This window comes from Hakea prostrata, chromosome 10, assembly GCF_041222555.1.
Source record: "Hakea prostrata isolate BN-2017 chromosome 10, UWA_Hpros_2, whole genome shotgun sequence".
Taxonomy (NCBI): Eukaryota; Viridiplantae; Streptophyta; class Magnoliopsida; order Proteales; family Proteaceae; genus Hakea; species Hakea prostrata.
In genome coordinates this window covers 47,014,404-47,041,972 of record NC_142609.1, presented here as the reverse complement: position 1 = coordinate 47,041,972, position 27,569 = coordinate 47,014,404, and the positions used below count along the sequence as shown (strand labels likewise).

At 37.5% G+C, this 27,569-nt stretch overlaps 1 protein-coding gene across 2 annotated transcripts; it reads left to right on the top strand.

Moving 5' to 3' along the window:
• The first annotated feature begins 3,847 nt into the window (after positions 1-3,847).
• EMB3011 (RNA helicase family protein) lies at positions 3,848-24,850 on the top strand. Of its 2 annotated transcripts, none has more exons than XM_089136573.1 (17): positions 3,848-4,095; positions 7,307-7,448; positions 7,604-7,822; positions 12,579-12,655; positions 13,164-13,431; positions 13,569-13,742; positions 13,865-14,013; positions 14,304-14,401; positions 14,841-14,949; positions 15,458-15,635; positions 20,182-20,411; positions 20,514-20,693; positions 21,756-21,827; positions 21,948-22,124; positions 22,553-22,614; positions 22,757-22,909; positions 22,995-24,850. In XM_089136573.1, the coding sequence occupies exons 2-17, from the start codon at positions 7,307-7,309 to the stop codon at positions 24,592-24,594; spliced, it is 3,888 nt and encodes a 1,295-aa protein (XP_088992699.1). In that variant the 5' UTR covers positions 3,848-4,095; the 3' UTR covers positions 24,595-24,850. The 2 variants fall into 2 exon arrangements, with proteins under 2 accessions (XP_088992699.1, XP_088992698.1); XM_089136572.1 differs by having other exon boundaries at positions 7,303-7,448; positions 22,995-24,849.
• Positions 24,851-27,569: the final 2,719 nt, after the last annotated feature.

The following is a 27,569-nucleotide window of genomic DNA, read 5'->3' as shown; positions in this document are numbered from 1 at the left end:
TAGGAAGGATAATGAATTGATAGCCACAGTTTGGATTCAAGGCTGTATAAAGGTTGGTTGAAGATGATGAGAATGGTGGAGATGAGGTTGAGAGAGAAGATAAACAAGATAGATGTAGATAACTTTGGCTCCTAGAGATCCACTGAGCCTGGTCTTCGGAGTTCACCTGTACAATAAGATCCACCTTGGATGGAAATGCTGAGATCTAGCCATTTGAGTTGTGACTGAGAATTCTCAGAGCTTTTGAGGTTTAATTCATGGTCACCAAGTAGCTCCCATGATTTTACCTTTAAGCCAAGGCGTGTATGTGTTAGCCTTAAACTTACAAACAAATGTTTAACGGGACCTTTGGGATTCGAAAAGAAGGAAATTCCCAACAAGTCAAAATGATAGGTCCTAAGCATTAAAAGATAAAACTAGCATTAGACTTCAACATTTAAGAAATTGAGAAGACTAACCAGTAACCTAGGTTCAGGAAAACTATTCGTAGTTATGCCTTGAAACATAAAAAGTCAATGCAACAAACTAGGAAAATTAGATTGACATTCTAGTGTTTTCTTAGCAAACCACTAGGTGTACAGTAGCAGAAAAGGCAGGGACTTGAACCTGCATCACTTTCCCAATGATTTCCATGTACTTTTTGATATTAGGCTGGGATCTTTGTGGATATTATCTGATGAAGACATAATTGATGCTCGGTTTGCTTGAATAAGAAACTCCCCTGAACCCTGTCAGCTGAAGAGATTATAGTGATTTGTCTTTTCTTTCTTCTTCAGTGAATATATGTGACTAGATTAGAGTAGAAAATGCTGAGTTACTGCATGACATTTAGTCTCTAAGAATCTCAATTATCATTTGAAAGGTGAAGCAGAATAAATATCTTATAATTAATATCCTTGAATAATATGTTTTTCCAAGGTGTACTATGCTCTCAGATTTTTCCTTTCTCCCACAGAATCACATTTGTATTTTGTCTTATATTATGATTTGTGATCAGTGCCGAACTTGGCTGCTCCTGCTATGACACTTGAATCAATTTTAGTCAATCTAGATAGATGGCTTGTTGCTTGAGTGAGCTTGGGGCGCATGCTGGTGAACATAACTCAAGTTACTGCAGGAAACCCCATCAACAGCTTGATTGAACTATTTACTGTGCATCTGCTAATTGCCTAATCATCCAAGAAATATGCTTTGGTCTATCAAAGAATGACCAATCACTTGCCTTTCTTTGTGTAGGGGATGCATACATAGCCCTAGCTAAGGCAGAAGTAACTTTGACTAAACTTCCACAAAAAACTGCTCATGGTATCTGTGCTATAGAATAGGAAAATGCATTAACAGAACAGGTTCTGGGGCTGGACTGCATTATAGGACAGAAAATAGCAATCACGATGTTTGATATACATTTCCACAATGTGTATTGTACTTAGAATTCATTCAGGTCCACAATGTGCATTGTACTTAGAATTCATTCAAGGGACCACATTTCTGTTCTGCATCTTATTGTAATGAGAACATGTTTGATGCCAGACACTCTTCAGTACCTATTTCTAGTTTTTGTTTCAGGGCATGAACAATCTTATTCTTCTGAATTGCATTTTAGATAATTGACCTCTACATGCTTGAATTTGTTCAATTGATGGTAGTCGATATTACTTTAGTTTAGTAGGTTCCAGATTTTCATTGGACCACCTTTGTATTAAAATTTTCCTCTAATAAAGGTTGGAATCAGGGGTAGGAGTTATTTGCTACTGTTAATGATGAAAAGAAAACAGGGTAATGAGTCATTTTAAGCACCTTTTTTTTTTTTTCATTTTCTCTGTTTCAAAGTGGATTTGCCTAGCTAGTCCTTCAGCATTGAGAATAGAACGATTAGCTGAAGTCTTGTTTCAAGACCAGATGACAATAACAAGTTTTCATCGCCCGATCTCATAATTGCTTTCAATATGAATTTGACAATTATGTTTTGGGAAAATTACGTGATTAGCTGTTTTTAGGTTTTCCCTTACAAAAATAGCCACTCAATGTTTTACTTTACAAAACTAGCTAAAAGTTTGCATTTACAAAACTATCCAAAATAGCTAGTTAAAATTGAGTTTGTATATTTGGATGGAAAATGACCATCATAACCCTGTTACAACTTGTTTCACTTAAAAGACCGTGACCCTTCAATTTTCATCTCAAGATCTATGTTAGTTCGTTAAAGTTACTTCTTGACACGATAATAAATCTACTTGGAGCCAATGAGGGGTTAGTCTAGCGGTAAAAGACCCGCCCTCCCACGGGGAGTTCGTGGGTTCACACCCACTCGGCGGCGGCATATATAAGTAAATATTTAATTTCAACATTAATATTAAAAAAAGCTACCTTGAGGACGATGAACCTCAAATAAAAAAATATAAAAAATAAAAACTCTACTTGGCTTTGCCAATGCAGGGTTGATGTGGCGACATGTTTTGTATGAAAAATCTAATGGCTTTGATAGAATGAGATTTTATTTTTGTTATCGCGAGTTTTAAAAGTTTCAGAATTGCAATTACATACTTTAGAAACACACAATTTGTACATATTCTACAAAACACTGTTTGTTTTCATATAAACCCCTTGAAACAATAAATTTCACAAAATGATGCCCAGTCACCAAAAAGCCAGATTCTTAGTTTTGAAACGTAATCCTAGCCTTAACCCCCTTGTTACCCTTTTCTCCGGCAACCAAATAGATTTATTCGGTCTTTTTGAACACTCTTATTTCCTATTCAACAGTTTCATTTACTGCCATTGATTGCTTAAGCACAAAGAGAGTTTGTGTTAGAGTAGTTTTATTTGGATCTTGAAGACTTTGAACTTGTCGTCGAGAAAAAGGCAATTTCAAGTTTTTGTCTACCATCAAGAAACCGACTTGACAAGTATTCAAGTTTAGTCACTATTACGTTTTACATTTATTCTTTAGTTTCATCAAGCATCTGGAATCTAGATTGATGTCTTTTCTACAAGTCTTAGTTCTCTCTTGAACTTATCTATTTTTATTTTTCGCCCTAAAAAATTCAATGTTATCTTGAAAATTCAGATTAATCCCATTTTTGAGAATTTTCATAAATCTTAAATTTAATTACCTTTTCAAGATTCAAGTTTAATTATGACTTTCTTTAGGGCCTGTTTGGTTACATGAGTCTGAAAATTTCAAATATCTAGAGATTTCAAATCTATAGATTTCAAATCTATGGAGTCATAATTTATAAAATTAAATGTTTGGTTGTGGAATGAAATTTGTGGATTCATCCTAAAAAACTATTTGATCGATGTGATTTTTGTGAATGTATAAATGTATAGCTTTTTTGAAATCTCTAGATTTCACCCCTTACCCATAAATCTACCGATTCACATTTTTAGTGTAAAAAGGTGAATCTTCAAATTTCATGACGGAGATTTTTATCCGAACACGGGTTAACTCGATTCTTGAATCAGAGATTTCAACTAATCTACCTTCTTCAAGATTCAAGTTTAATTATGGCTTTCTTTTAGGTTTTCCCCTCTGATTCACGAATCACGACACGCCTTCACTTTCATTATAGATTTTCCTGATTTCTTAATGGAAGGCTGATGATCGATGGCTAGGTTTCATTTAAATTTGTTTTTCCAAATTTGATGAAAGTGATCTTTCAGCAAATTCTATTTCAAAATGGGTGGGTTTTTGTAATTTAAATTATTGTTCTAAACCTATCAAATCAATTACGAATTTATCCATACTTTTCAACCGTAGGATTTTTTTAAGAGACGCGTGTCAGCATTATGGGCATGGGCGGAGGATATCCGCTCGGCCGCGAACAAAAATCCGGGATTCTGATCTCTCTCGTCTTCTGTCGCTACGAGTTGCAGAGTAGTAGCCTTCTCCTCCTCTTCTGCTGCTGTTCGGTGACTTCTTCTACAGTAGTAAGTGGTTGACTTCTCCTCTGTTGTTCTTCTTCGTCCTTACTCCCTTCTGCTATTTCCTCTTCGTCGTGCAACCCCACCGCCCACTCGCCCTAGGCTGCCAGAGCTATCTCCAGCGTTCAAGGCCAGTATACCATTAAAGGGTTTCATTCCAGAGGTCTTCAGGTAAAACTTGAAATCGCAGTCATATATCTATGCATTATTAGTAATAATAATCTGAGTTTTGTAACATTGGTTGTAATATTTTGTTCTCCGGGTGGTTTGATTAGGAATTAGGATGCAATGGCTTGCATCGCAAGTAATACGGTTTTTAGTTGGATATTGGTCCTTTTTTTTTTTTCATTATACAGGATGGAGTTCTTGTCTGTGAGCACTTGTTCAGGCTATAATATTATGTAGAGGAATCTGGCTGGATCAACCCAAATTCCTGCTTTTAATGTTATCTATTTTTGAGTTTTCCCTGTTCCAGCCCATCAATTGGTATAGTCAATTTACTGGTTGTTGGAAACCAATAGTAAAGGGATATTTAATTGTAATAAACCTGTAAAAGACCCACTATACGCTAAATCAATCGGACCAATAGTTGATTGGAGAATACAAAGGAGTATATTTGCGGGGCACTCGTCACTGTTGTTGATTACCTGGGAGCTGTTTCCACGAATCTTGAATTTAAGTTTTCGAAGAGTGATGTGGTTTCAGAGGCCGAACTTTGAATTGATTGTTTAGAACAGGTTTGTGTCATCTATAATTTAAAAAAATAAAAAAGCACAGCTGAAGTATTCATCGCTACAATCTTGGTTGCTTTTACTTGTTACTGAATTTGGATGAATGTGTTTGTTTAGAATTAGATCTTCCATAAGTATAAATAAATAAAAATCTGATCTAGAGAGATTCATGTCTTATTGGTGGTTATGAATTAAACGTGTTCAAGTAACAATTGCATGATAGAATGATTATTTATTAGCTATGACAATTGTGTTATGTTTAAATTAGACTATTTCCTTACATATTTTGATCATTTCCATTCAGTTTCACACCTATCTATATGTCTAATGTCTCTATGATATGATCCTACGCAAAGTGAAATGTCTCTTAAAATCACTGACTGGTGCATTACTGATATGCAAGATTTAAAACATTGGTCGAGACTTCGATTAGTTTTGTCCAAATGGACTTAAACCCTAGTGGAAGGGATCTTCAACGCACTTGAGGAAGGAACTATTTTAGAATTGTTTAGACTTTGGAGGCTCTTAGGTCCCCTACTGAGAAGCTGAGCTCCAGTATTGAATTGGTTTCCCTTTACAAAGATAAATGTCACATTTTACATAATTGAAGTACTGACTTTTATGGATGATGTTTTATTTCTTATGATGAACTTTATTGTTTGGATTTTCATGGTTTTAGAAATTATGGTGTGAACTTTATTTTGCAATTTGCATGGGTTATGTGATGCACAACGATTTTTATTTTCTTCCTATGCTGAACTTCATTTAATGTCATCAAGTGAATGAAAACCGGAAGTCAGGGATCTTAGATGAATAGCAGTAAGTCTGATTAGGGTTTCAGGAGGTTTCAGCTAGAACTGATTCAAGCTTCTGTAGGGTCAAAACAAGGTTTTAAAACAGGTCTGCTCTCATGGATTAAGGACTGGTTTAATAACCTGCCAAAAAACAATTCCCGATGTTTCTTGCTTCAAAACTAAGAATTGGCCGACAACTTTGTTGATAGTTTTTTTTTCCTGGTGATTTTTGTAACATAAATTGAAATTTATGAAATTGTTGTTGAGTCTTTTTTCAAAGCAAAAGTTGGGAGCTGCCTGGGTTTAAGTGGAACAGTTTTAGAGAGGGTTACTCATGGAATTTGGCATCCTAAACATAAGAATCCTGCTAAAATCCTCTTATACTGTGATAGAACTCGCCCATTCGTTTCTTCTTCAAGCTTAATGATTGGGATTGTTCGGTTCTTCATCTTCTTTATCTCAGGTGATTAAAGTTCCTCTTCTTCCTTCTCTATCTCTGGTTTGAACTTTAGCCCTTGTCGACTTGTCTTTATGGCAGTGATTCCTAGTTTTCATCTTCTCTATCTGTGACAAAAAACCTGCTAATACTGTTTCTGCTTCCATGAGCAAGTTTTATCAAATGCCTGTAGAAGTATTTATAGAAGTAGAAACACTTAAAATTACTTTTGGTGTTCCTTGAAGTAGAAATACTTGGTGGGGTTATCTAATGGGTCCTAAGTCATCTGTTTCTCAAAACTATAGATAAAGATTGTTGGACGAATTCTCTTGTATTCTAAAATTATGGATAGGATTCAAGGGTCTCAGGTTAGGATTTTAAAGGGTCTAGGGTTGTAAGGGGTCTAGGGCTTTACGTTTTTAAGGATTTAGGGCATCAAGGAGTTAGAATTTTGGATGGATGAGTAATTGGGATCAAGTGCTTATGGGACAATAAAGTTGATGGATCTGCAATTTGGTAAAATTCTTATGGTAGAAAGGGCGATATGGAATTAGGGTTCATGATGAAGGAGAAGGGGTTGAAGGGGTAGGGTTTCAAAGTAGAAATTGAAGAGTGGAAGGTGTGATAGGAAAGCTGCTGGCTTACCACTTAGCTGGAGTACAACTGTACAAGCCTTGTGGGAGTGGACTGAAGTTTAAGTAGAAACCTCAGATTTTTGTTTACTTGATCACATGGAAGTCTCTTACCACCGATGGAGTAGTTCTTATCTCAACAATAACATGTAGGCTGTAATTGTCAACTGCTATTAATTTAAATTCTGATAATGTGTGCAGAGCTTTATGCCGTTATTTATGGCCTTTTACTTACTTCCTAGTTGTACTCAGAATAAAAATTAAATTTGAATAGGACTCTAATACTAATTACTAACCTAATAGGATTGTTTGCTTGTGTCTCAGGCCCCTGATAAAGATTATTTAATAAGTTGGCCTGATATGGTCTATTTAATTAAGGTATATCACTCTTTATAGACCTGTCCTAACCTAGACTAACTCAAATGACATGTAAAAGGCAGAATCTAGATTTCACTGTGGATCGAATTATAAGTCTGGTTCATCGAATAGCACTTTATGCTGATGGGCAGCAAGAATATATCAAGCTAAGACTGTAGCAATTCTTAATCTTATTTTGGCTTGCCTGTCGTGTTTTGAGGTTTTTTCCCCTCCTCGTTGATTAGTATAATAGTATTAAATAGAGAAAGTCTGGAACTCTGCTTCGAGTGAAATTTCTGTAGTTTATGATACCAATGATTTTACCACAGTTCCAGTGTGGTAATACTCATGGATTTGGTTCATTTGTTTCCTCTATTAATGATCTGTCTGCATGTTCTTTTCTAATTTGATGCTGACATTTTTTGTAGAAAGATGCCAGCAGGCGAAGGTGGGGCTATTAATCTGGATCAAACAACAGTCACATTGGAACCAGACAACATTAGTAGTGGAGGATTACATGTTCCTGGGAAAGATAGGGTGGTGTTTCGACCTCCTGAGAGGAAGTCTCTTCTAGGTATATATATTCTTTTGACCATAATCTGTGCTCTTAGTTTACTTAATTTTGGTGGGTTTTAGAGGTCTTAGTGTGAATGATTTGGTTTTTCCTTGAAATCCCTTTCTGTGAAAGTTAGGAACTTAGGTTTGTCCAACATTCAACTGTCATTTCAGGATTGGATGTTCTTGCTGATGCAAAAAGGGAATCTAAGCGAGACGGTCAATTCAAGGTTCCAAGAGAGAAATCAGTCTCTGTGGTGTCTGCTATAGATGACGATGAGAAGTCTGCATCCTCTGGATTGGATGATGATGGAGGAAATGTATTCAATAGTGGCCGCAGCCATGCCAGTCGTCGTTATCGTGAAACAGCTACAGATAAGACTTCTCGTTCAGGTATAGATTGTACACCATCTTGTCAAACACAAAACCTTTATTAGTGATTTAAATTGACTATTCTGAAAAGAGTACTGATGTTGCATTTGGTAGCACATACAACATTACAACTTGAACACCAAACAAACATTCCTTGGATACAGTTAGGGGTGTAAATAGATAACCGAAATCCGAATTTGCTTCCGAATTCGCATCCGCGTCCGTCCGATTACTGATATGGTATACCCATTTCTTACTGATTATTATCCGTCCGATAAAATTATTCGATTAAGTTACTTATTTAGATTTATTTTTCTTATTTTTATAAAATTTTTACTTGTGATATGTGACTATTTTTCTAGAATTTCTACTAAAATAGCTATCAAAGTTGCTAAATTCTTAAATTCAAACCTAGCCCTCACAAATAAAGGGTAAAGATGTAAACAGGTAGTCGAAAACTTGTATTCAATTTGTATTCATGCCCATTTAGAAGAATCTACTTAAGAAAATAATTATCCGATTGAATCCGTTTGAAAACCGATAGGATATTATCCGAATCCGTCCGAATATAATAGGATGCGGATATGGTACTACCACTATCCAATCCGAATCCGGTCCGTTTACACCCCTACATACATCTGAATGTCATCCAATTAATTGATTATATAAATGACACCTTGTCCTTAAGAAATGCCGCCACTGATTTAATAACTTGTTTACCACAGTTTTAACCCTTCATAAGTAATTCGAGGCTTCCTCTTCAAATGATTTATTGGATGGAGGTTTTAAAAAATTAATAGACATGGGATTTTAATTATACCACAAGAAACATGGTAACCATGGTTGAAAGTTTTACTTTATAATTTGTTGGATTCTATTAGGAGTCTAATAAGAGTTTGTATAGGAGTTAAATTAGAGTTTGCATTCATGTAAACTTCTATTCCTTGTAATAGTCTACTTTTCAACTTGTTGACTGATCCATCCATATTTTGTTTAACCACAAATACCCATTTGCAGCCCACTGGTTTTTTTCCTGGAGGAAGTGTAATCAACTCCCAAGTGTCATTTTTCTTCATTGCCTGCATTTCCTCTACCATAGCTTCCTTCCATTTCTTATTAGCATAGGCTTCCTGCCAACTTTTAGGAACAGATACCGATGACAGAGAGGATATAAAAGCATGGTAGGAGTCAGACAAAGAGTTATAAGAAACATATTTAGCTATGGGATGTTGAGTACAAGATTTGACCCCCTTTTCTAACAGCAATAGGAAGATTGGAAGAAGATACCTCAGTAGAATTTGATTATGGAGAAAGAGACTGAAGTGGTAACGTATCACCTTTCTCCACTTGCTTTAGCCGGTTGTATTCTCCTCCGATAAGTCTTCACCTCCTATTCGGTCAATCGGTTAAAGACCCCAACAGGTGTCTCACAGAGTGGTCTCCCCCGCTAGGTTCTTCACATGGTTCGAAAACGAAGGGGTGGATTAGAGTCCTTAGTTATATTGGTTGAAGTCTCCCCGTGAAACTCTCCGGGACTCTAAAGTTGTGTTGGTCACGATAGGAAGATCTAGAGTCGGAAAGAACACCTCTCCTCTAGGACTCTCCCCCCGGAGAGGTGTATAGTAAGGGCAAAACTCATGAAAAATTACATCCATGGATACAATGGTTTTCCGGAGGGAGGATGATAACATTTGTACCCTTCCGAGCAGCGAAACCCCAAAAATATGCAACGAGGCCGCGGGGAGCCGGCTACTCGATGGGCTATGATCCGGCATAGCACACACATCCAAAAACCTGGGGGAACAACAAAAGAAGAGGCTCCCCGAAGAATCTCATTAGGACATTTAAAACCAAGTATCCCACCGGGCATCCTATCAAAAGGTAAGAAACAACGAGTATAGCATCACCCAGACGGTCGGCACATTCATAGCAATCATAATGGAACGGGCATCTCAAGAGATGCCGATTCTTCCTTTCGGCCACCCCATTTTGGGCAGCCGTATCAACGCAACCGGTCTAATGTATTATGCCAGTGGAGAGATATCTTTGAAATTCACCATCAATATACTCGGTGCCATGTCACGAAGGATCTTACAAGTGACATTGAACCGAGTTTTAATCATATTATGAAAATCAAAACATCGGAAAACCTCATTTTTTGTTTTAAAAGATAAATCAATGTAGAACGAGAGTGACAATCAATAAAAGTAACAAAGTACCTATGGCCGAATAGATACACGTCGGCAGGACCCCACACATCAAGATGAATTAGCATAAAAGGAATAGGTTTTCTATTATGAAGAGAAGGTAAATAAGTAGAACGAGTCGCTTGCAAAAATGCAGCTTGCAAAAAAATTATCCTCATTATAAGAATAAACCAAATCAGAAATATTCAAGAGTTCCGAGGGGGTGACCTAGCCTACGGTGCCACCGATGAAGGTCCGATTTTACCGAATGGACCGAATTAGAAGATGTAGTAGACCAGATTCTCCAATCGGCTCAAGCAAATAAAGTCCATTGTCTAGTTTACCACGTCCAATCTCCTTCCCCGTGACCGATCCCGGAGGACACAAGAAGATGGGAAAAAAGTCACTTTACAATTCAAGTCATGTGTAAGACTACCGATAGAGAGCAAGTTATTAGAGAAAGAGGGAACATGTAAAACTTTAGACAAAGAAAGTGATGGAGAATGCTAAATGGTTCCTTTTCCAAAGCAATAGAAGAATATGAGCCATCGCCGATCCGAACTTTATCCTTTCCGGAAGTTGGAGAATATTGTAAGAAAGAAGAGGATAAACCCGCATATAACGTGGCTCCGTATCAATGATCCAAGGAGTAGAAACCGAAGAAGCTTGAAAGCTTGTAAAAGTTTTACCCGATATAGCAAGGTAGGAGTTGGTATGGGTAGTAGAGGAAGCGATGGTGAGGCGACGTCAATAGTTGTCATGTTGACAAAATTATCTCAGCTCTTCGCTTCAACCTTAAGTAACCGAAATGTCGCAAATAGAATAGCCAAACCACCCAAATGATAGAATTCAAAAAATACTTATAAAGAATACCATTTTTCTTCACGATTCGATCGATTTTGAGGATATGGAAAATCACAAACAAGTCCCCGAAAGTTTGTAAATTTACAAACCTAACCCTCAAACATAGTAGTTACGCGTTTTCTTTTATTTTGGTTGGGCTGATCGAAACAGAAACCATAAATACAGCAAGATCTTTACTCTTCAGAGTCTCAAGGAAGTTGCGAAGCTCAGGAAGAACAGCAATAAGGAGCAGCGCAGCGGCAGCGAAGTCGAAGAAGCAGCGGTAACCGATTCTAATCTATGATTCTTATCGCAAAAAGCAGCAGCAGCAGAGATCTGTCGCAGAAAAGCAGGAAGCGTGGTTCTTCTTTCTTTCTCCTTTTTTTTTCCCCGATCTTCGAGGTGGAACCGAAACGATAGTGCAGCGGTGCAATGGGTTTGAAAAGGAAAAAATTCTGCCAAACGATGGTTGCAGAATTATGGTTTGAAGAATTGATTTCTGCGATGGTTGCAGAATTAGGTTGTAGAAGAACAAGAAAAAACTGCGAAGGGTTTTGGTGAAAAAATATAATCCGCTATGGGGTTTATGGGTTCGAAGAAAGAAAAAAATAGAAGAAGATCCTAATCGAACTTAGGTTCTGATGCCATGTTGAAAGAAACGATTGTGGTGAATGTCTTATTGATCCATGATCTCAAGCCCTCTATTTATAATTAAGTGAAAAGTAGACTATTACAAGGAATAGAAGTTTACATGAATGCAAACTCTAATTTAACTCCTATACAATTGTGGTGAAAGGCTTGCTGCAAGATATTGGAGTCCAAGTTCCAAACCCTATGATGTTATACTGTGACAACAAGTCTGCTATTAGTATTGCTAATAATCCAGGGCAACATGATCGAACTAAGCACATTGAAATTGACAGGTTTTTTGTCAAAGGAAAGTTGGAACAAGGGCTTATCTGGATGCCTTTTGTAAGATCTGGAGACCAAGTAGCAGATGTTTTCACTAAGGGTTTGAAAGAAAGAGATTTCCTTCCTATTGTAGGCAAGTTGGGCATGACTAATATCTATGCCTCAATTTGAGGGGGAGTGTTGGATTCTATTAGGAGTCTAATAAGAGTTTGTATAGGAGTTAAATTAGAGTTTGCATTCATGTAAACTTCTATTCCTTGTAATAGTCTACTTTTCACTTAATTATAAATAGAGGGCTTGAGATCATGGATCAATAAGCCATTCACCACAATCGTTTCTTTCAACATAATTCATTCTATATTGTGTGTCTTTTGAAAATGTAGTTTTTTTTGTTAACGACTAGTGGAATGCTAGTGTAAATGGTCCTGCTTATGGTATTTGCATTACTTTAATTCTTTATTATAATAAACAAGGGATTCTCTATTGTAATTTACTTTGTGGCACCTAGGTTCTTGTACCTGAAGCTACTGTTTTTTCCTTGAATAATTTATACGTTTGTTGACGATGCCATGAGAGAGAAAAAGAAGAAAGAATATAAAGAAGAGCTTCAATGTCATCTGCAAAAGATTTTATCTTTCTTGGGCCTCTTTATCTTTGAAAATTCCCAGGGACCTCTGAAGATGAGGAAACCTTGCAAGGAGAAGAGTAACAACATATGTCTCTAGAGGGAGTTGTTATGTGGTTCTTCACCGGGACAAATATATGGAATAGAAGTTATTTTATGCATAGTACTCACCCTGTGTCTTACCTATTGTACCATCATGTTTTGATTTCAGAAAGTAATTTGACGAGTGAAAGCCAAGATGCTGATGCAGCCAGAACTCATCAATCAAATGAGCGTAGGCATTCAGAAGTAAGTTGCAGTAACTTTTATTGCTGTAATGACTAATGAGTACCATTCATTGTAATGAAGGTGAATATTCAAAGCTCAACAATCAAATGAGCGTAGGCATTCAGAAGCAAGTTGCAGTAACTTTTATTGCTGTAATGACTAATGAGTACCATTCATTGTAATGACGATGAATATTCAAATTGTGTTCTTAAGTGTCTTATGCTGTTTTGTCTTAGAGGATATTGTGCTAATGCAAGATACTGAATCTGCATTTTCAAACCCCCCCCCCCTTATTGCAGTCATCAAAACCAAATTCTTCTTCAATACCAAAATGGTTTTTTTGAATATCTATGCTATCCTTTTGCTTTTTAGATTTTTTGGTGTATGTACTATGTACTTGTGATTCCTTATTTAGTTGACTAAATGCTTTAATTTTTCTGAAAAGAATTGAAACTGTTCATTATCACGTAAGGGTTTGTATTTGGTATTTAAATTTCATCCACGGTTTTTCTTTGCTTTCTTTGTGAAGGGTCCCACTCCATCTACTGGAAGTACCCGGGGTGGTCCATCTCAGAGTTCCTATAGGTATGATAGGGATGATTGTCGTAGTGACAGAAGAGACTCAAGGAATGACTCCCGGAGTGAGAGCAGGAGGCTGCAACATAGACATGGCGATTACAGTAAAGGCAACTATCATGGAAGGGAGACACCTAGTCGACATGGATATGAACAGAAGTATGAAGGAGAACATGGAAGAAAACGAAGTAAATACAGTAATTCTTCAACAAGGACACCTGGTACTGAAATATTTCTTTTGTCAAGTTAGATATTTTTTACTTAATTGACAATGATTTTCTCTCCTTATTAATCTTTCTCCTAAGTCAATGTGATTTTAGCTTGGCGGTCTAATTATTTGTGCACAAAAAATATGCAGGAAGATCCGATTGGGATGATGGAAGATGGGAATGGGAAGATACCCCACGCCGAGATAGTCATTCTAGGACTGATAGACACCATCGACCTTCACCATCCCCAATGCTTATTGGAGCATCACCAGATGCACGACTGGTATCCCCCTGGTTGGGTGGTCATACATCTCATTCTTCAGGTTTGTGTCAAAAGCATAAAATCCTACTTTCTTTGGTCTGTTAGGACTTGCCAAATATTATTTTTTCTGGCTGGATGGCAGAATTGTTAACAAAGTTCCACATAAAAATATGAATTCTACAGGGCCTGCTGCTTCGCCTTGGGATTATGCATCTCCTTCTCCTGTCCCAATACGTGCTTCTGGATCATCAGCTCGGTCTTCAAATTCTTATCCTGGTCGGAAGTCCCATCTACCAACATTTTCTAGTGACAATTTACGACGAACTCATGAGGTAGTTTGTCATGCATTTTAATCTTTTAATTTTTCTACTTCTTTTGTTTAAAGTGGAACTCCTTTGGTATTTTGGCTAGTACTGGTCATAGCTGAATGTACATGAACAGACATGCATGTGTGCCTATGATGGATGGCAACTTTGACTGCTTAATAGTTCATTAGTATTCTTGCATTTTAAGACTAAGTTTTTGTTTGTTTTTTTCAATCAAAGGTACTCTTTCTCGGAGATATTTTTCCACTTATTTTTCCCTTGCTTTCTTAATTGTATTTTTAATTTTATTTTTTCAGAATGAAGAAGCAGATAGAAGCCCTTCAGCAGAAGAACAAAGCAGTGAGATTACTGAAAGAATGCATTTGCAGATGGAATACAATGCTGACCGTGCATGGTAATTACCTTGTCAAATTTGACACTTTATCCTTACCGAGTAGGATAAGGAACTTAGTTGAGTTCACTTAGCTATCTTAATCATTTTTTCTAAGATTCTTTGTAAGTATCTTTTGGAATATTTAAACCAAATCAATAGGGTTCTACCCGCAGGGGGGGTGGAAATCAAAATCAATGGGGTTATAACTTATATGGTTTTACTTTTGAAACCAAAACTTAAGTGTTTAACTTATTTTTGCATATTGTTTTGCTTCATATTATCTTCTACGTCACGATTTACATCACCATGGTTAAGGTTGTTAATTGTATCAACAGTAGTGGTAGTATTATCATTATTATTATTATTTTAACGTGATTCTCTTTTGAGCTGCTGCAAACTATGCTGCTACCTGTTGCTATTGGATGTTTTGAAACTCTTTATGATTTTTTTCTTTTTGTAGGTATGATAGAGAAGAAGGCAACACGATGTTTGATAGTGATACTTCGTCATTTTACCTTGGGGATGATGCTTCTTTTGAAAAGAAAGAGGCTGAGTTGGCTAAGAGACTGGTATGTGTAAATTTTCTATTGAGTTTTGTTTGCTCTATTTTGTAAACTTTTATTTATTTTATGTTCTTTATATTCCTATAGTTTGCAGATGTGTGATGCATAGTTCTGTCCTGTGTATAAGTAGGCTTGTTGAAGGGGGGGGGGAAACAGCTTGTCAAGGTTTCTCTCCCCCTTTAGATCTTTATTAATGATCTATTTGCCTTGATAGTTTGGGTTTAGAAAACTGATTAGATACTACATCTTTAGACCAACCTCATTTTGCATTACAACTTTTTAAGTGATTAGAACTGGTTTGTAGATTATTTGGTGGTGCAGATTTTTCGTTATTTATTGGAATAACCAATTGTGGAATCTTCTTTTGCTGTGATATTACTGGTGCTCTGGTTAGAGTTTCAGCTCAGTAGCCTCTTATAGCTTATACTATTTATAATTTACTGTTCAACACTTTGTAAATGATATTTATTTTCGTTCTCCCTTTTATACATATATTTTGCATCTCTGGTACCAGGTTCGGAAAGATGGTACACGGATGACACTTGCACAGAGTAAGAAGTTATCACAACTGGCTGCAGATAATGTTCAGTGGGAAGACCGCCAACTTCTGAGATCCGGTGCAGTTCGGGGAACTGAAGTGCAAACAGAATTTGAGGATGAGGATGAGCGCAAGGTTATTCTTCTTGTTCATGGTATGCTTTCATGATTCCCTTGTTCAGTAATTGACAGGATTAGATGATATCTGGTGCTACCATTGGTGGATGCCATCTTCCACAAATGGAAAGTTTCTTGCATTGGTATTTCCTAGATACGTGAAAACTATAAAAAAATCTGATGACTCTAATAGGAAGAAAAGAAAAAAAAGGGGAAAGAAGTGGGGGATTTCATGGACTGGCTTTAGAATTGACTTGGTTCAAGAAGACCCTACAGTAACCAAAGTGTGGTTCTTTCCGTGATGTTCTTAAATTAATGTTTCTGACTTTCTGGAAGATTCCCCAGACACCTGCCTAAGTTTCTGCTCAGAGAAAACATACAAGTAGTTGCTTAGGATGTAACGGTTTGTGTATGATCCATAGTCGTCATGGTGGCAAGGCAATGCAAGGCGGTTAAAGCGTTTTAAGTATATCCGTATACTTCTATTGATCATAATGTATCATATCTTAGAGTAAAATACTAGTTTTATGCTCTGTAAGTCACTTAACAGACCAAAAAACCCGTATAGTAATTCACTAGCTCCTAGATAAGTTATAAGTTCTAAGTAAATTTCCCCCCCAAAAAAAAGAGAGTAATTTGTAAAATATCACCAACTATTCAATTGAAGATATTGATAGAATGCCATCAAGGACAGATGCATAACATACCTTCAATATGATGTCAACTATTCAATGGGAGCAAGATGACGCTTGAAATATTATGACACGTTATGTGAAGGGGGGGGGGGGAATTGGGCTCTGACCCCAGATCACAAGCACTTTGTGGATGTGTTACCTCTGCAAGTCGACACGATGAACCTGCCTGATCTGCCTAGCAGGTTCAGAAGATAATAATCTGTATCAGCACAAGAAGATTTGGAGAAAATAAAAAGAAGAGCAACTGAGAGGCAGAGTAGAAGAAAAGATTGTTGATAGTAGGAGTAGACACTCCTACCAGCAGTCTTTCAGAACTTTATATAGTAGGTTAAACCAAAAATACAAATTCACTGATAATTAGCCTTATACAAAATATCTAAGCCTCATACCATATAAAAGGGGCCGGCTACGTGGATCTGGGAAAAGCTTAGACAGAAAAATGAAACAGTTACAAAGGAAGGAGCACAGGCACACAGAAACATCAACAACTCAGTGAAAATGAACTAAATGGCAACCTGGGTCGTTGCCCTCCAATTATCAGCTAGCGCTATTCAAAGTTATACTTGAAACAAGACCTATGCTATGCATGTCTTTCCTCACTACTCCTGGGTTCTTGTTTGGTCTTCTCCTACCTCTTTTGGTTCCTTGGATCCAGATGAGATCTCTCCTACAGCTTATTGTGTCTTCGGGCAACTCCTGAGTCAGTTCTAATGTGGTCATTCCTTACTTGCCCGTCCTAGTTTTACTGCACATCCACCTTAAGATCCATGTCTCTGCTATACATTTCTTCATCTATGTCGTGTTTCTTAATTGCCCAACATTCTGTCCTGTACATCATAGCTTGTCATAAGCCTGTCCTTCATAATTCTCCTTTTGAATTTTAGAGGGATACAACATTCACACAGTACTGACATACCTCTTCATGTGATCCATCCCACCTGGAGAGATATCATCCTCTATACCACCTTTATTCATGGTTGAGCTGAGAGATCTAAAATAATCTATTTGCAGCCCCCCACCCCCTCTTTACATATTCTGTTTCATTATCTTTCATGGTAGGTCTAAAGTTATACCACTGTACCATGCCTGCAATCCTCTTATTTGTAAATCCCTTCTTCGTTTGGAAATTTCCCAAAAAGCTAATCATAGGTTCTTCTCTCTGTCAGAACAGTAGGGCTGTTATGCTCATTACTAAACTTGTTAAAGAGATGAAATATAATGAGGGTATATCTTTTTGATCAGAGGTTGAGTCGATTACCAGAAGAAAAATTAGACCAAAAATTAGGATATGTTCTGAACACTTTCATAAATATTCTTGTAGAATCGAGAATGAAGTTTCCATTCTTTACATGCCAGATCATGAATTAGTAGCTGCGTCCAATCTTCTGAATCAGTGTGCTTTTTTTTTTTTTGGTTCCCTTCCTTTGGGAAGAGGGGGGGGGGGGAGGCATGCAAGAATTTCAATCAACATTTTATGCCAAGTCAGTAAAACTGCCAATTCGGAAAATCTGTAGCATAAAAAAAGATTGGACGAGAGGAAATGACAGACCAGGTTGCGGAATGGACAAACTGTTCAGATTCAGGGATGCAAGTAGTGAACAGCTTCCTTGGTATTGTAGTTCAGTCTGTTAGCATCATAGTACTGCAGGAGATTACAGGTGACAAGGTCAAATAAGTACCAGGGGTGGGGGATACAGAATTCGTGGGGAGAAAAAGAAAAAGAATGAAACACAGCAACAGATGAAATGAGGAAGCCGCGTCTAGGAGAAGAGTAATAAGAAGAAAGAATGCAGAAAATAGAGATGAGAGGAAGCAGAATTTAGAGAGGTGAGAGACACACATAAGATGAGGCTCCAGTCCTCATTTCATTAATTCTGCATTTGCTACACAACAGTGCCAAAGATGGGCACTAGAAAAGGGGGAAACAAACATATAATGGGGCTAGGGTTTTTTGTTTTTTTTTTTGGGGGGGGGGGGGGGGGGGGGGGGAAAGCCTAACTCATGGCTCATGCAGTGGGGTGAATGGGCTAATTACAACATATATTAAATAAAAATAGAAAGAGACACCTAACCACTCATAAGAAAAAGTACGAACAAATAGAAACAGAAATAATGAATAAAGAAACTAGTTAGTAAACAAATGCTGTGAGTGGGGTCCATAGTCTTTGTTCTAGCAACATGATAGTTGCAAAAATCATCATTAATCCAGAGGGAAACAGAGGATGGGCGGTGTCTATGAAATCTCCTATGGTAAACTCGAAATCCTCAATTGATTGCGGTAGAGGCAGACCTACAGTGACAACCCCCCCCCCCCCGGTGGATTTTTTTATTTTAAATTGTGCTTAGTTTCTTTAATTTTTCCTTTTTTTTATTTATTTATTTTTATCTCTTCCCATGTGTGAAGTATCATTATTTGCCCCCCTCCAAAAAAATAAATATTGGAAATAGTTTAAAGGTAAACATAATGGGTATAAATGTCATTCTTAGTAATTTACAATTAAAACCCTATTCTTAAGGAAGTAGCAGCGTTAAATCTCAATTAGAAACTAACTCCTCAATCCCTAAAATACTTCCCTATTTACTCTCTCCTCTTTCCTTCCTATTTATTCTCTTCTATTTCCTTCCCTATTTCTTCTCTCCTCTTTCTTCATGCTAAGGGAAAATTTGGAAAGTCTCAATGTTAGGAGTTCATTCCTAAATCTTCTTCACAATTAGGTATCCTCTCTCTTTTTGGATTTTTTTTGTTATTATTTTTATTTGATTTTATATTCTCTCTTTCTTGATTTATTTTGTTATTCGTTGTATTTGATTTTATATCGTCTCTCTTTCTCAATTTTTTTTCTTTCATTTTATTTGATTTTATATTGTGAATTAAATATCTATAGTTTGTCGGGTAACTAACTACCATGATTTGTTGGTTTGCGTCTAGCACGTTATTGTTGAAATCATGTGCCCCCCCCCGGCGTAATGTTGATTTTGTAAGATTTTTTCTTTTAATGAAAGAAAACATTTGCTAAAACTAAAAAGAGTTATTTTGTAAGATAATAGTTTTTTGTTAACGATCTTCATGCTTTAATTTACTTATATCTTGTAAGGGGAAAAATGTCATTATCAATAATTTACCTACATTTTTAATGTGTGGGGGCCCACATCTGAATATGATAAAATGATTCAAAGGTGGGAAACCCCTTAGTGGGCCCAACATTATGTGTGGTGAAAAAGCTTCAGTGCTACTCCGATGGGTAGGTGATTTGGACTCATTATTTTCCCCCTCTCCCCAATGTTGAATCCTGGTTGTGCCCCTAATTGCGGTGTATGTCTTCATCAGAAACATAGTTATGAAGCAGATCAAATGCAATCATTTAGTGACTCCATTTGATGGGAAATACTGCAAATGGTGCTTGTTAATGCATTTGGAGAGGGATTCCATGATCTTTTTCTTTGGAAAGACGTTCTATTTTCGTGAGAAATTTGATCAGATGGAATCCCTCCTTTCCATGATGGGGTCACCACAAGGTTTCTGTGACTTCAAATTCCTTCTTGAAATTAGCCAATGGGTGGTTTCTTCTTGTACCATGACTTTAGTGACCAAAATTCAAAATGATATAGCTAAAATACCACTAAAACAATTAAGACAGATTCATTTTCATCCAACAACTTCCTAGTTATGCTGCTTTTCTCCTTTGCAAGGTGAATTTTTGGAATAATGATGAATCTGCATTGCAGGCTCAGAACCTTTTTCACCATGTTGCTTTTATCTTTATATTGTAGGCTTCTCATCCTCTCATCAATACAACTGCATATTTATTGTTCAACTGATTTGCAGAATTTTGTATGACATTTGTGTTACTGGAATCTTGACCCAAATATGTGCCCCCTTCTCTTACAGATACAAAACCTCCATTCTTGGATGGGAGAGTTGTTTTTACAAAGCAGGCAGATCCCATAATGCCTTTGAAAGATCCCACATCCGATATGGCTATAATATCACGCAAAGGATCTACGTTGGTTCGTGAAATTCGCGAGAAACAGAGTATGAATAAGTCACGTCAACGGTTTTGGGAGCTTGCAGGGTCAAAACTTGGTGACATCCTGGGTGTGGAAAAAACAGCAGAGCAGGTATACAAAATAAAGAATTTATTAAATAGTTATGATATATAATCCTTAATTTGAGACTTCTTGATTCCAGTAGCTGAGTTTTTGGTACTTCTGTAATATCAGATTGATGCAGATACAGCTAAAGTGGGAGAGGAAGGTGAGGTTGACTTTAAGGAGGATGCCAAATTTGCACAACATATGAAAGAGAAGGGAGATGCAGTGAGTGATTTTGCAAAGTCAAAGACCTTAGCACAGCAACGACAATATTTGCCAATATTTTCTATCCGAGAGGAGTTACTGCAGGTGGTTAATTGCTTTCTTTTGATCATGCTTTAGTTTTCTATTGGATCATTACATTTTGACTTGTAAAACCAAGTGACATGCATGCTGAGTGATAACTACTCATATTGATAGTTTGCATGGAAGGTTCTTATGGATCAACTGTTTATGGTTCATTTGTTGTTCGGGATGGGCCAAAATTCTGGTTAAATCTCGGCAAGACCATCGGTTATTTCTAGAAGTCCCAGGCTTTGACAAGTTTCGACAATATCTTGAAAATCTGGGTAGTTTCAACCAATTCTTGGAAAGTTTCGGTTGTTTCGACCAATAAATGCCAAGTTATGACCAATTCCAATTTCCAACCAACCCAATTCAACAGTTTTTGCTAGTTTCGACAAGTTTCAATCAGTTTCGGTAGTTTCAACCAGTTTTTACCAGCCAATTACATGTTGGGTTTTAACAGAAAAATTCCCTGGTTTCAACCAATATTGGCCGGTAGGCTGAAACCAGCCTTGACCATGATCTTTATCCCTTAACCATATTGTTTTCTTCCAAAAGGAAGCTGATTCTTATCCAGCATGTTATAAGCCAAATTTTAGATCGTCTCTAGTCATGCTAACCTAAAGGACATGGACACTTCCGTTGTGTCTCATGCAAGGAAAAATTAGGTCTTCGGAGTGACAAATCCTAGTGTTATGCTCTGTTATTTGGATTTTGGAGCTTTAGTGTCAGTCTTGATTTTGTTGAACTAATACTGGCAAACCATATTTTATCATTTGGATTTGCACTTTCAGCCCGTCAAATTGGGATATTATCTGTCTTTTCCATGTAGAAACTAGAGCACTATAACTACTTCTGTAGTTTATGTGCTCCATGAACATTGTCCTATGTATTTTATGGTAGAATGTATAGGGTTTATTGTCTATATATTTTCTCTGTCACTATTGTCAAAGTGTTTTTTCAACTAAATGATGGTTACCAGGGGTTAGCCCCTTTCAATGAAATATTCAGTGTCAATTGGTAACCTTTTAACCTTTTACTCTTTTATGGCTTCTTCTGGCCTGATTTTGTTTGATTATGGATCAGGTTATTCGTGAAAATCAAATAATTGTTGTAGTTGGGGAGACTGGTTCAGGAAAAACAACTCAACTTACGCAGGTTTGTTCACACTCCCCTGTATTGTCACAAAATTTATGGTTATTCACTTCTACAAAGTTTGGAGAGTAGTGGTGGCTTTAAGTCGTCTTCTTTTTGCTAACACCTTGAAATTTGTGGCAGTATCTTCACGAAGATGGATACACTACAAATGGTATTGTTGGCTGCACTCAACCAAGGCGTGTGGCAGCTATGAGTGTTGCTAAGCGAGTTAGTGAAGAGATGGAAACTGAGCTTGGTGAAAAAGTTGGTTATGCCATCAGATTTGAGGATGTGACTGGACCAAACACCATAATAAAGGTAATGAAATGTTGGGATCCACCCCCTGCCCCTCTCTCTCACACACAAACACAAACACCACATATACTAACCGAACTTAATCTGCCCTGATGTGGAAATGAACCTTTTTCCACTGTTTTCATTCTCTGATAGAACTTAACCCATTAAGAGCATTTAAAAACATCTATTTGATTAGGTATTGGGCATTAGGGGTTGAAGTTGATTCCTATTGCTATGCCTATAGTTTATTTGTTAAGTCAGCAGATGCCTTGACAAACGACAAGATGCTTTGATGCATGTCACCGTGACTTTGAAGCTATAAAAAATAAACCTGTATTTGGTCATGTTAATTGGAGCACTAATCTATGTCTGCTCATGTTATTTGATTTGATTTAATTTAATTTAATTTTGGATTCTGAACCATATTTCAACATCTTCCATTTTGACAGTACATGACTGATGGAGTTCTCCTACGTGAAACACTGAAAGACTCGGATCTAGAAAAATATCGGTATGAACATTGCTAGGCTTAAACTGAAAACTAGTTCCATTTTCACATTCTCTTAACTTGCTATAAACGATGCTTCATTTACCCTGGTTTATTTTTGTACTTTAATAAACTATTCCTGACATACAATGTTTTGTTATTCTAGTGTTGTTGTTATGGATGAAGCTCACGAGAGGTCTCTAAACACTGATGTACTTTTTGGGATACTGAAGAGAGTTGTTGCACAACGTCGTGACTTTAAGCTCATTGTCACATCTGCAACCTTAAATGCACAAAAATTCTCCAACTTCTTTGGAAGGTAAGACTTACTCCTTTTGTGTTATCAAATTATGTCTTTCTCATTCTTCCTCAAAAATCCTAATGTAATCTACGATTTTTTGCAGTGTACCTATATTCAATATTCCTGGGAGAACTTTTCCTGTGAATATTCTGTACAGTAAGACACCCTGTGAAGATTATGTTGAAGGTGCGGTGAAGCAGGCCATGGCTATCCACATTACCAGCCCTCCTGGTGACATCCTCATATTCATGACTGGGCAAGACGAGATTGAAACAACCTGCTATGCACTTACAGAGCGCATGGAACAACTTGAATCTTCCGCTAAGAAGGAGGTGCCCAAACTCTTAATACTTCCCATATACTCACAGTTGCCAGCCGACTTGCAAGCCAAGATCTTCCAGAAAGCTGAAGATGGGGCTCGCAAATGCATTGTTGCCACCAACATTGCAGAAACTTCATTGACTGTGGATGGTATATTTTACGTCATTGATACTGGTTATGGTAAAATGAAAGTTTACAATCCTAGGATGGGTATGGATGCTCTTCAAGTGTTTCCAGTTAGTCGAGCTGCTGCAGATCAGCGTGCTGGTCGTGCAGGGAGGACAGGGCCAGGTACATGTTATAGGCTATATACGGAGAGTGCTTACCAGAATGAGATGCTGCCCAACCCTGTACCTGAAATTCAGAGAACTAATCTTGGAAATGTGGTTCTATTGCTCAAGTCCCTTAAGATTGAAAACCTATTGGACTTTGATTTTATGGACCCTCCTCCACAGGATAACATCCTTAACTCCATGTATCAGTTGTGGGTTTTAGGTGCACTAAACAATGTTGGGGCTTTGACAGATCTTGGCTGGAAGATGGTTGAATTCCCTTTGGATCCACCGCTTGCTAAGATGCTTCTCATGGGTGAGCAACTAGGATGCTTGAATGAGGTTCTGACGGTTGTATCCATGTTATCGGTGCCGTCAGTGTTCTTCCGGCCAAAAGATAGGGCAGAGGAGAGTGATGCAGCAAGGGAGAAATTTTTTGTGCCAGAGTCAGATCACTTGACACTCCTCAATGTATATCAGCAGTGGAAAGCAAACCAGTACAGAGGAGACTGGTGCAATGATCACTTCTTGCAAGTTAAAGGGCTGAAAAAAGCTAGAGAGGTGAGATCCCAGTTGTTGGATATACTCAAGACGCTCAAAATCCCACTTACATCATGCGGGCCTGATTGGGATGTTATAAGGCAAGCCATCTGTTCTGCCTATTTTCATAATGCTGCAAGGTTGAAAGGGGTAGGAGAGTATGTTAATTGCAGGAGTGGAATGCCATGCCATCTCCACCCCAGTAGTGCTCTCTACGGTCTTGGCTATACTCCAGATTATGTAGTGTACCATGAGTTAATATTAACAACCAAGGAGTACATGCAGTGTGCTACTGCAGTGGAGCCCCAATGGTTGGCAGAGCTAGGTCCCATGTTTTTCTCAGTAAAGGATTCGGATACATCGATGCTTGAACATAAGAAAAAACAGAAGGAAGAGAAAACTGCAATGGAGGAGGAGATGGAGCATTTGAGAAAGAGACAAGCAGATGAAGAAATGGAAAACAAGACTAGAGAGAGGGAGAAGAGGGCCAAGCAACAGCAGCAGGTGTCCACGCCAGGATTACGGCAGGGCACCTCCACCTATCTTCGCCCTAAAAGGATGGGCTTGTAACTGTATTTGTTATTTTTTTTCCTCACCACAATCTACTCACTCGGAAAAAAAAAATGTTGTAAATTATTTGTAGAACACCCTGATACAGAAGTAACAGCTGGGGAATTACAAAATCTTGGACCCCGAGAGGTGCATTCAATCCTCAAAAAAGAGGATTTGATTTGAGTATCAAAGAGCAAGAGAATTTATGTCTAAATGGAGAATGCAAATGAAAGTAGATGCGTTGCTCAGTGCATGGTCGTCAAACTAAGGACACTGTGTTTGCAAAAAGATTTGAATTCAAGAATTAACAATATATTTTTTTAGAGCAAATTGCATTGGCTCCCCAAAATGGAAGTCTAAAAATATTGACACCCCAATTTATGTTTGAAAAACATCAGAGATCCCAAAATTGAATTTTTATTGGATATATTTGTTCAATTTGTCACCAAAAACTTGTTAGACATTGTTTATTATAGAAATATTTTAAAAAATAAACAGTAATTTAATTGTTTTCAATGATAAATTTGATAAATATATCCAATAAAAATCTAATTTTGGGGTCTCTGTGTTTTGTAAACATAAAGTGGGGTGTTAGTGTTTTAAGATCTCCATTTTGGAGTGTCGTTGTAATTTGTTCTATTTTTTATGATAATTTTCATTTGGATCACTTGAAGTTAGGGTTGAAGTTATTTGGAATTAAAAAATAATAATGATAATATTTTGCATTTCTCTCCCCCCATGATATCTTTGTTATGTATATGTTTTTGTGATTAACTTTTCGAAATCAATCACTTGTTTAAAAACCTCTTTCCCCCCCCTGGTGCGGGGGGGGCGGGGCCCCCGGGTTGAAAGTTTAGTTGCCGGTTTGGGGGGGTGAAGGGAAAGGGGGGGGCGGACGGGGATTTGCTTTTTCCCCCCCCCCCCTTTTTTTCTACAAAAAGGATGGGTGTGGGTTGACCTGGCACGTGTCACGACGGGGGGGGGGCTTGGTGGGGCCCACATCATGTACATTCCACTAGGGCACGTGACAGTTCATTCCGTAAAAGAAACCTGTTTTTAACTACTAAAACCAGACTAAACATTCTTTAGCACAAACAAACAACCTGTCTGATAATTTGCCTCATAAACATATATATGTACACAGTCTAAAGTCCGGTTATATTTACATTTGACCTTTCAACAGTGTCTAGATCAATACATGCAGTCTCAAAGAAATATATACATTCACTGTCCAGTTATACAAACATCAAACGTAACGAAATGAATGAGATTACATCTTCAACTTTAAAGGCATTGACAGATGGCAACACCTTGCCTTTATCATGAATCTGAGTACCTGTCAACATTTACAATAATGAGCTTTGCGGCCCAGTAAGCAATAAAGACAACCATGTAAGTAAGTCAGGCAATTTATCATGTATCAATCATCACATCACTGTCATCAAAATCATATAACATCATACATTCCAAACTTTCCTTTCTTTTTCCTTTTCCTGTTCATTTTTCTTTTTCCTTTTCCTTTTCCTTTTCTTTCCTTTTTCTTTTTTCTTTTACTTGCATTTCAGTTATCTAACATTATAGTCTTGAGCCTAGGCAAATCCAGAGGATGCACATATCTCTTCACCACCGAAGTGGCTTCTATCTCTTCACCACCGAAGTGGCTTCGTCTCTTCACCACCGAAGTGGCTTCAGTCTCTTCACCACCGAAGTGGCTTCTGTCTCTTCACCACCGAAGTGGCTTCCGTCTCTTCACCACCGAAGTGGCTTCAGTCTCTTCACCACCGAAGTGGCTTCTGTCTCTTCACCACCGAAGTGGCTTCTAGGCACAAGGCCTTGTACACCTCGTGGATTGCCATCGGCACAGACTCAATCTTTTCACTTTTCAGTCTTGCTTCATGCCTTCCCATTTGGGTACATACGCACCAGGACTTACAGAAGCCATTACATTTTATTCCTTTTTCTTTTACTCTTTTCATCTGCAATTCCAGTATTGCATTACCATGCTCTGCCCATTTCAATATACATTTTTCATTTCAATCATCATTTAACATCATATGAGTAAAGCTGGACACAACTCCATACAATTCAATCATTTAAACATGAGAGCATGATAGCATTCAATCTCATCTGAACACAGTTCATGACATTCCATCATTTACATATGAAAACATGATAATTACATTTAACATGCATAAACATCCTTGCAAATTCATGATTAACAGTTCAAACACACTATCCACATTCCATTTCAACCAATTCAATCTAATCAGTGAACTGTCATCCAATTCCATGCATTTTGTTCAATACACAAATTGCATCATCGAATAAATAACATAAACTTTATGTTGTCATGTGCATGTTACATATCTATTAAAGAAAGAAAAACACCAACTTATCATACATAGGTTGGTCAATATTACTTACCTGTTCCGTGCGTGTCCTGACCTTGGTTCCATCATAATCCGCTCTCCCTGCATCTCGATCGATCCACGGCAATTACGAAAACGCAGGAGCCAACAGGGAAATTTTTCCCTTTTTATATTATTTTCTCTCTCCTCTTCATTTTCTCTCTCCTCCTTTCTTGTCTTTTTCCTCTCATTTCTCTCTCCTCTTTCTTTCCTCTCTCCTCTTTTATTTCTCTCTCCTCCCCACGGTTTGTCTCTCTCCTCTCTTGTCTTTTCTTCTCATTTTCTACTTTTCCTCCACTCCTCTCTCTCCACTGCCTCTCCACTCCTCTCTCTCCTTTCTCCTATTCATCTTCTACCTCTGCACTTCTCTATTTCGTCTCTCACCTTTCCTCTCCTCTTACTCCTCCTCTTTCCTCTTCTCCTTAACCTTCTAACCGTTTCTCCAAAATCTGAAATCCATTTCTCTTCTCTCTCTTCTCTTTCCCCTGTACGCTTCTCTTCTTCCCCACTTTCTTCACTCAACTTACCTCTATTTTCCTGCAACTTTTCTTATTCTCCACTTCAATCTTCTCTCTCCTCACTTCT

Excerpts from the sequence above, each read along its gene's own strand:
- EMB3011 (XM_089136573.1), top strand. The coding sequence starts at position 7,307 with ATGCCAGCAGGCGAAGGTGGGGCTATTAATCTGGATCAAACAACAGTC. Across the intron at positions 12,656-13,163 it reads ATGAGCGTAGGCATTCAGAA|GGTCCCACTCCATCTACTGG; the intron begins GTAAGTTGCAGT and ends TTCTTTGTGAAG. Across the intron at positions 14,950-15,457 it reads CTGAGTTGGCTAAGAGACTG|GTTCGGAAAGATGGTACACG; the intron begins GTATGTGTAAAT and ends CTCTGGTACCAG.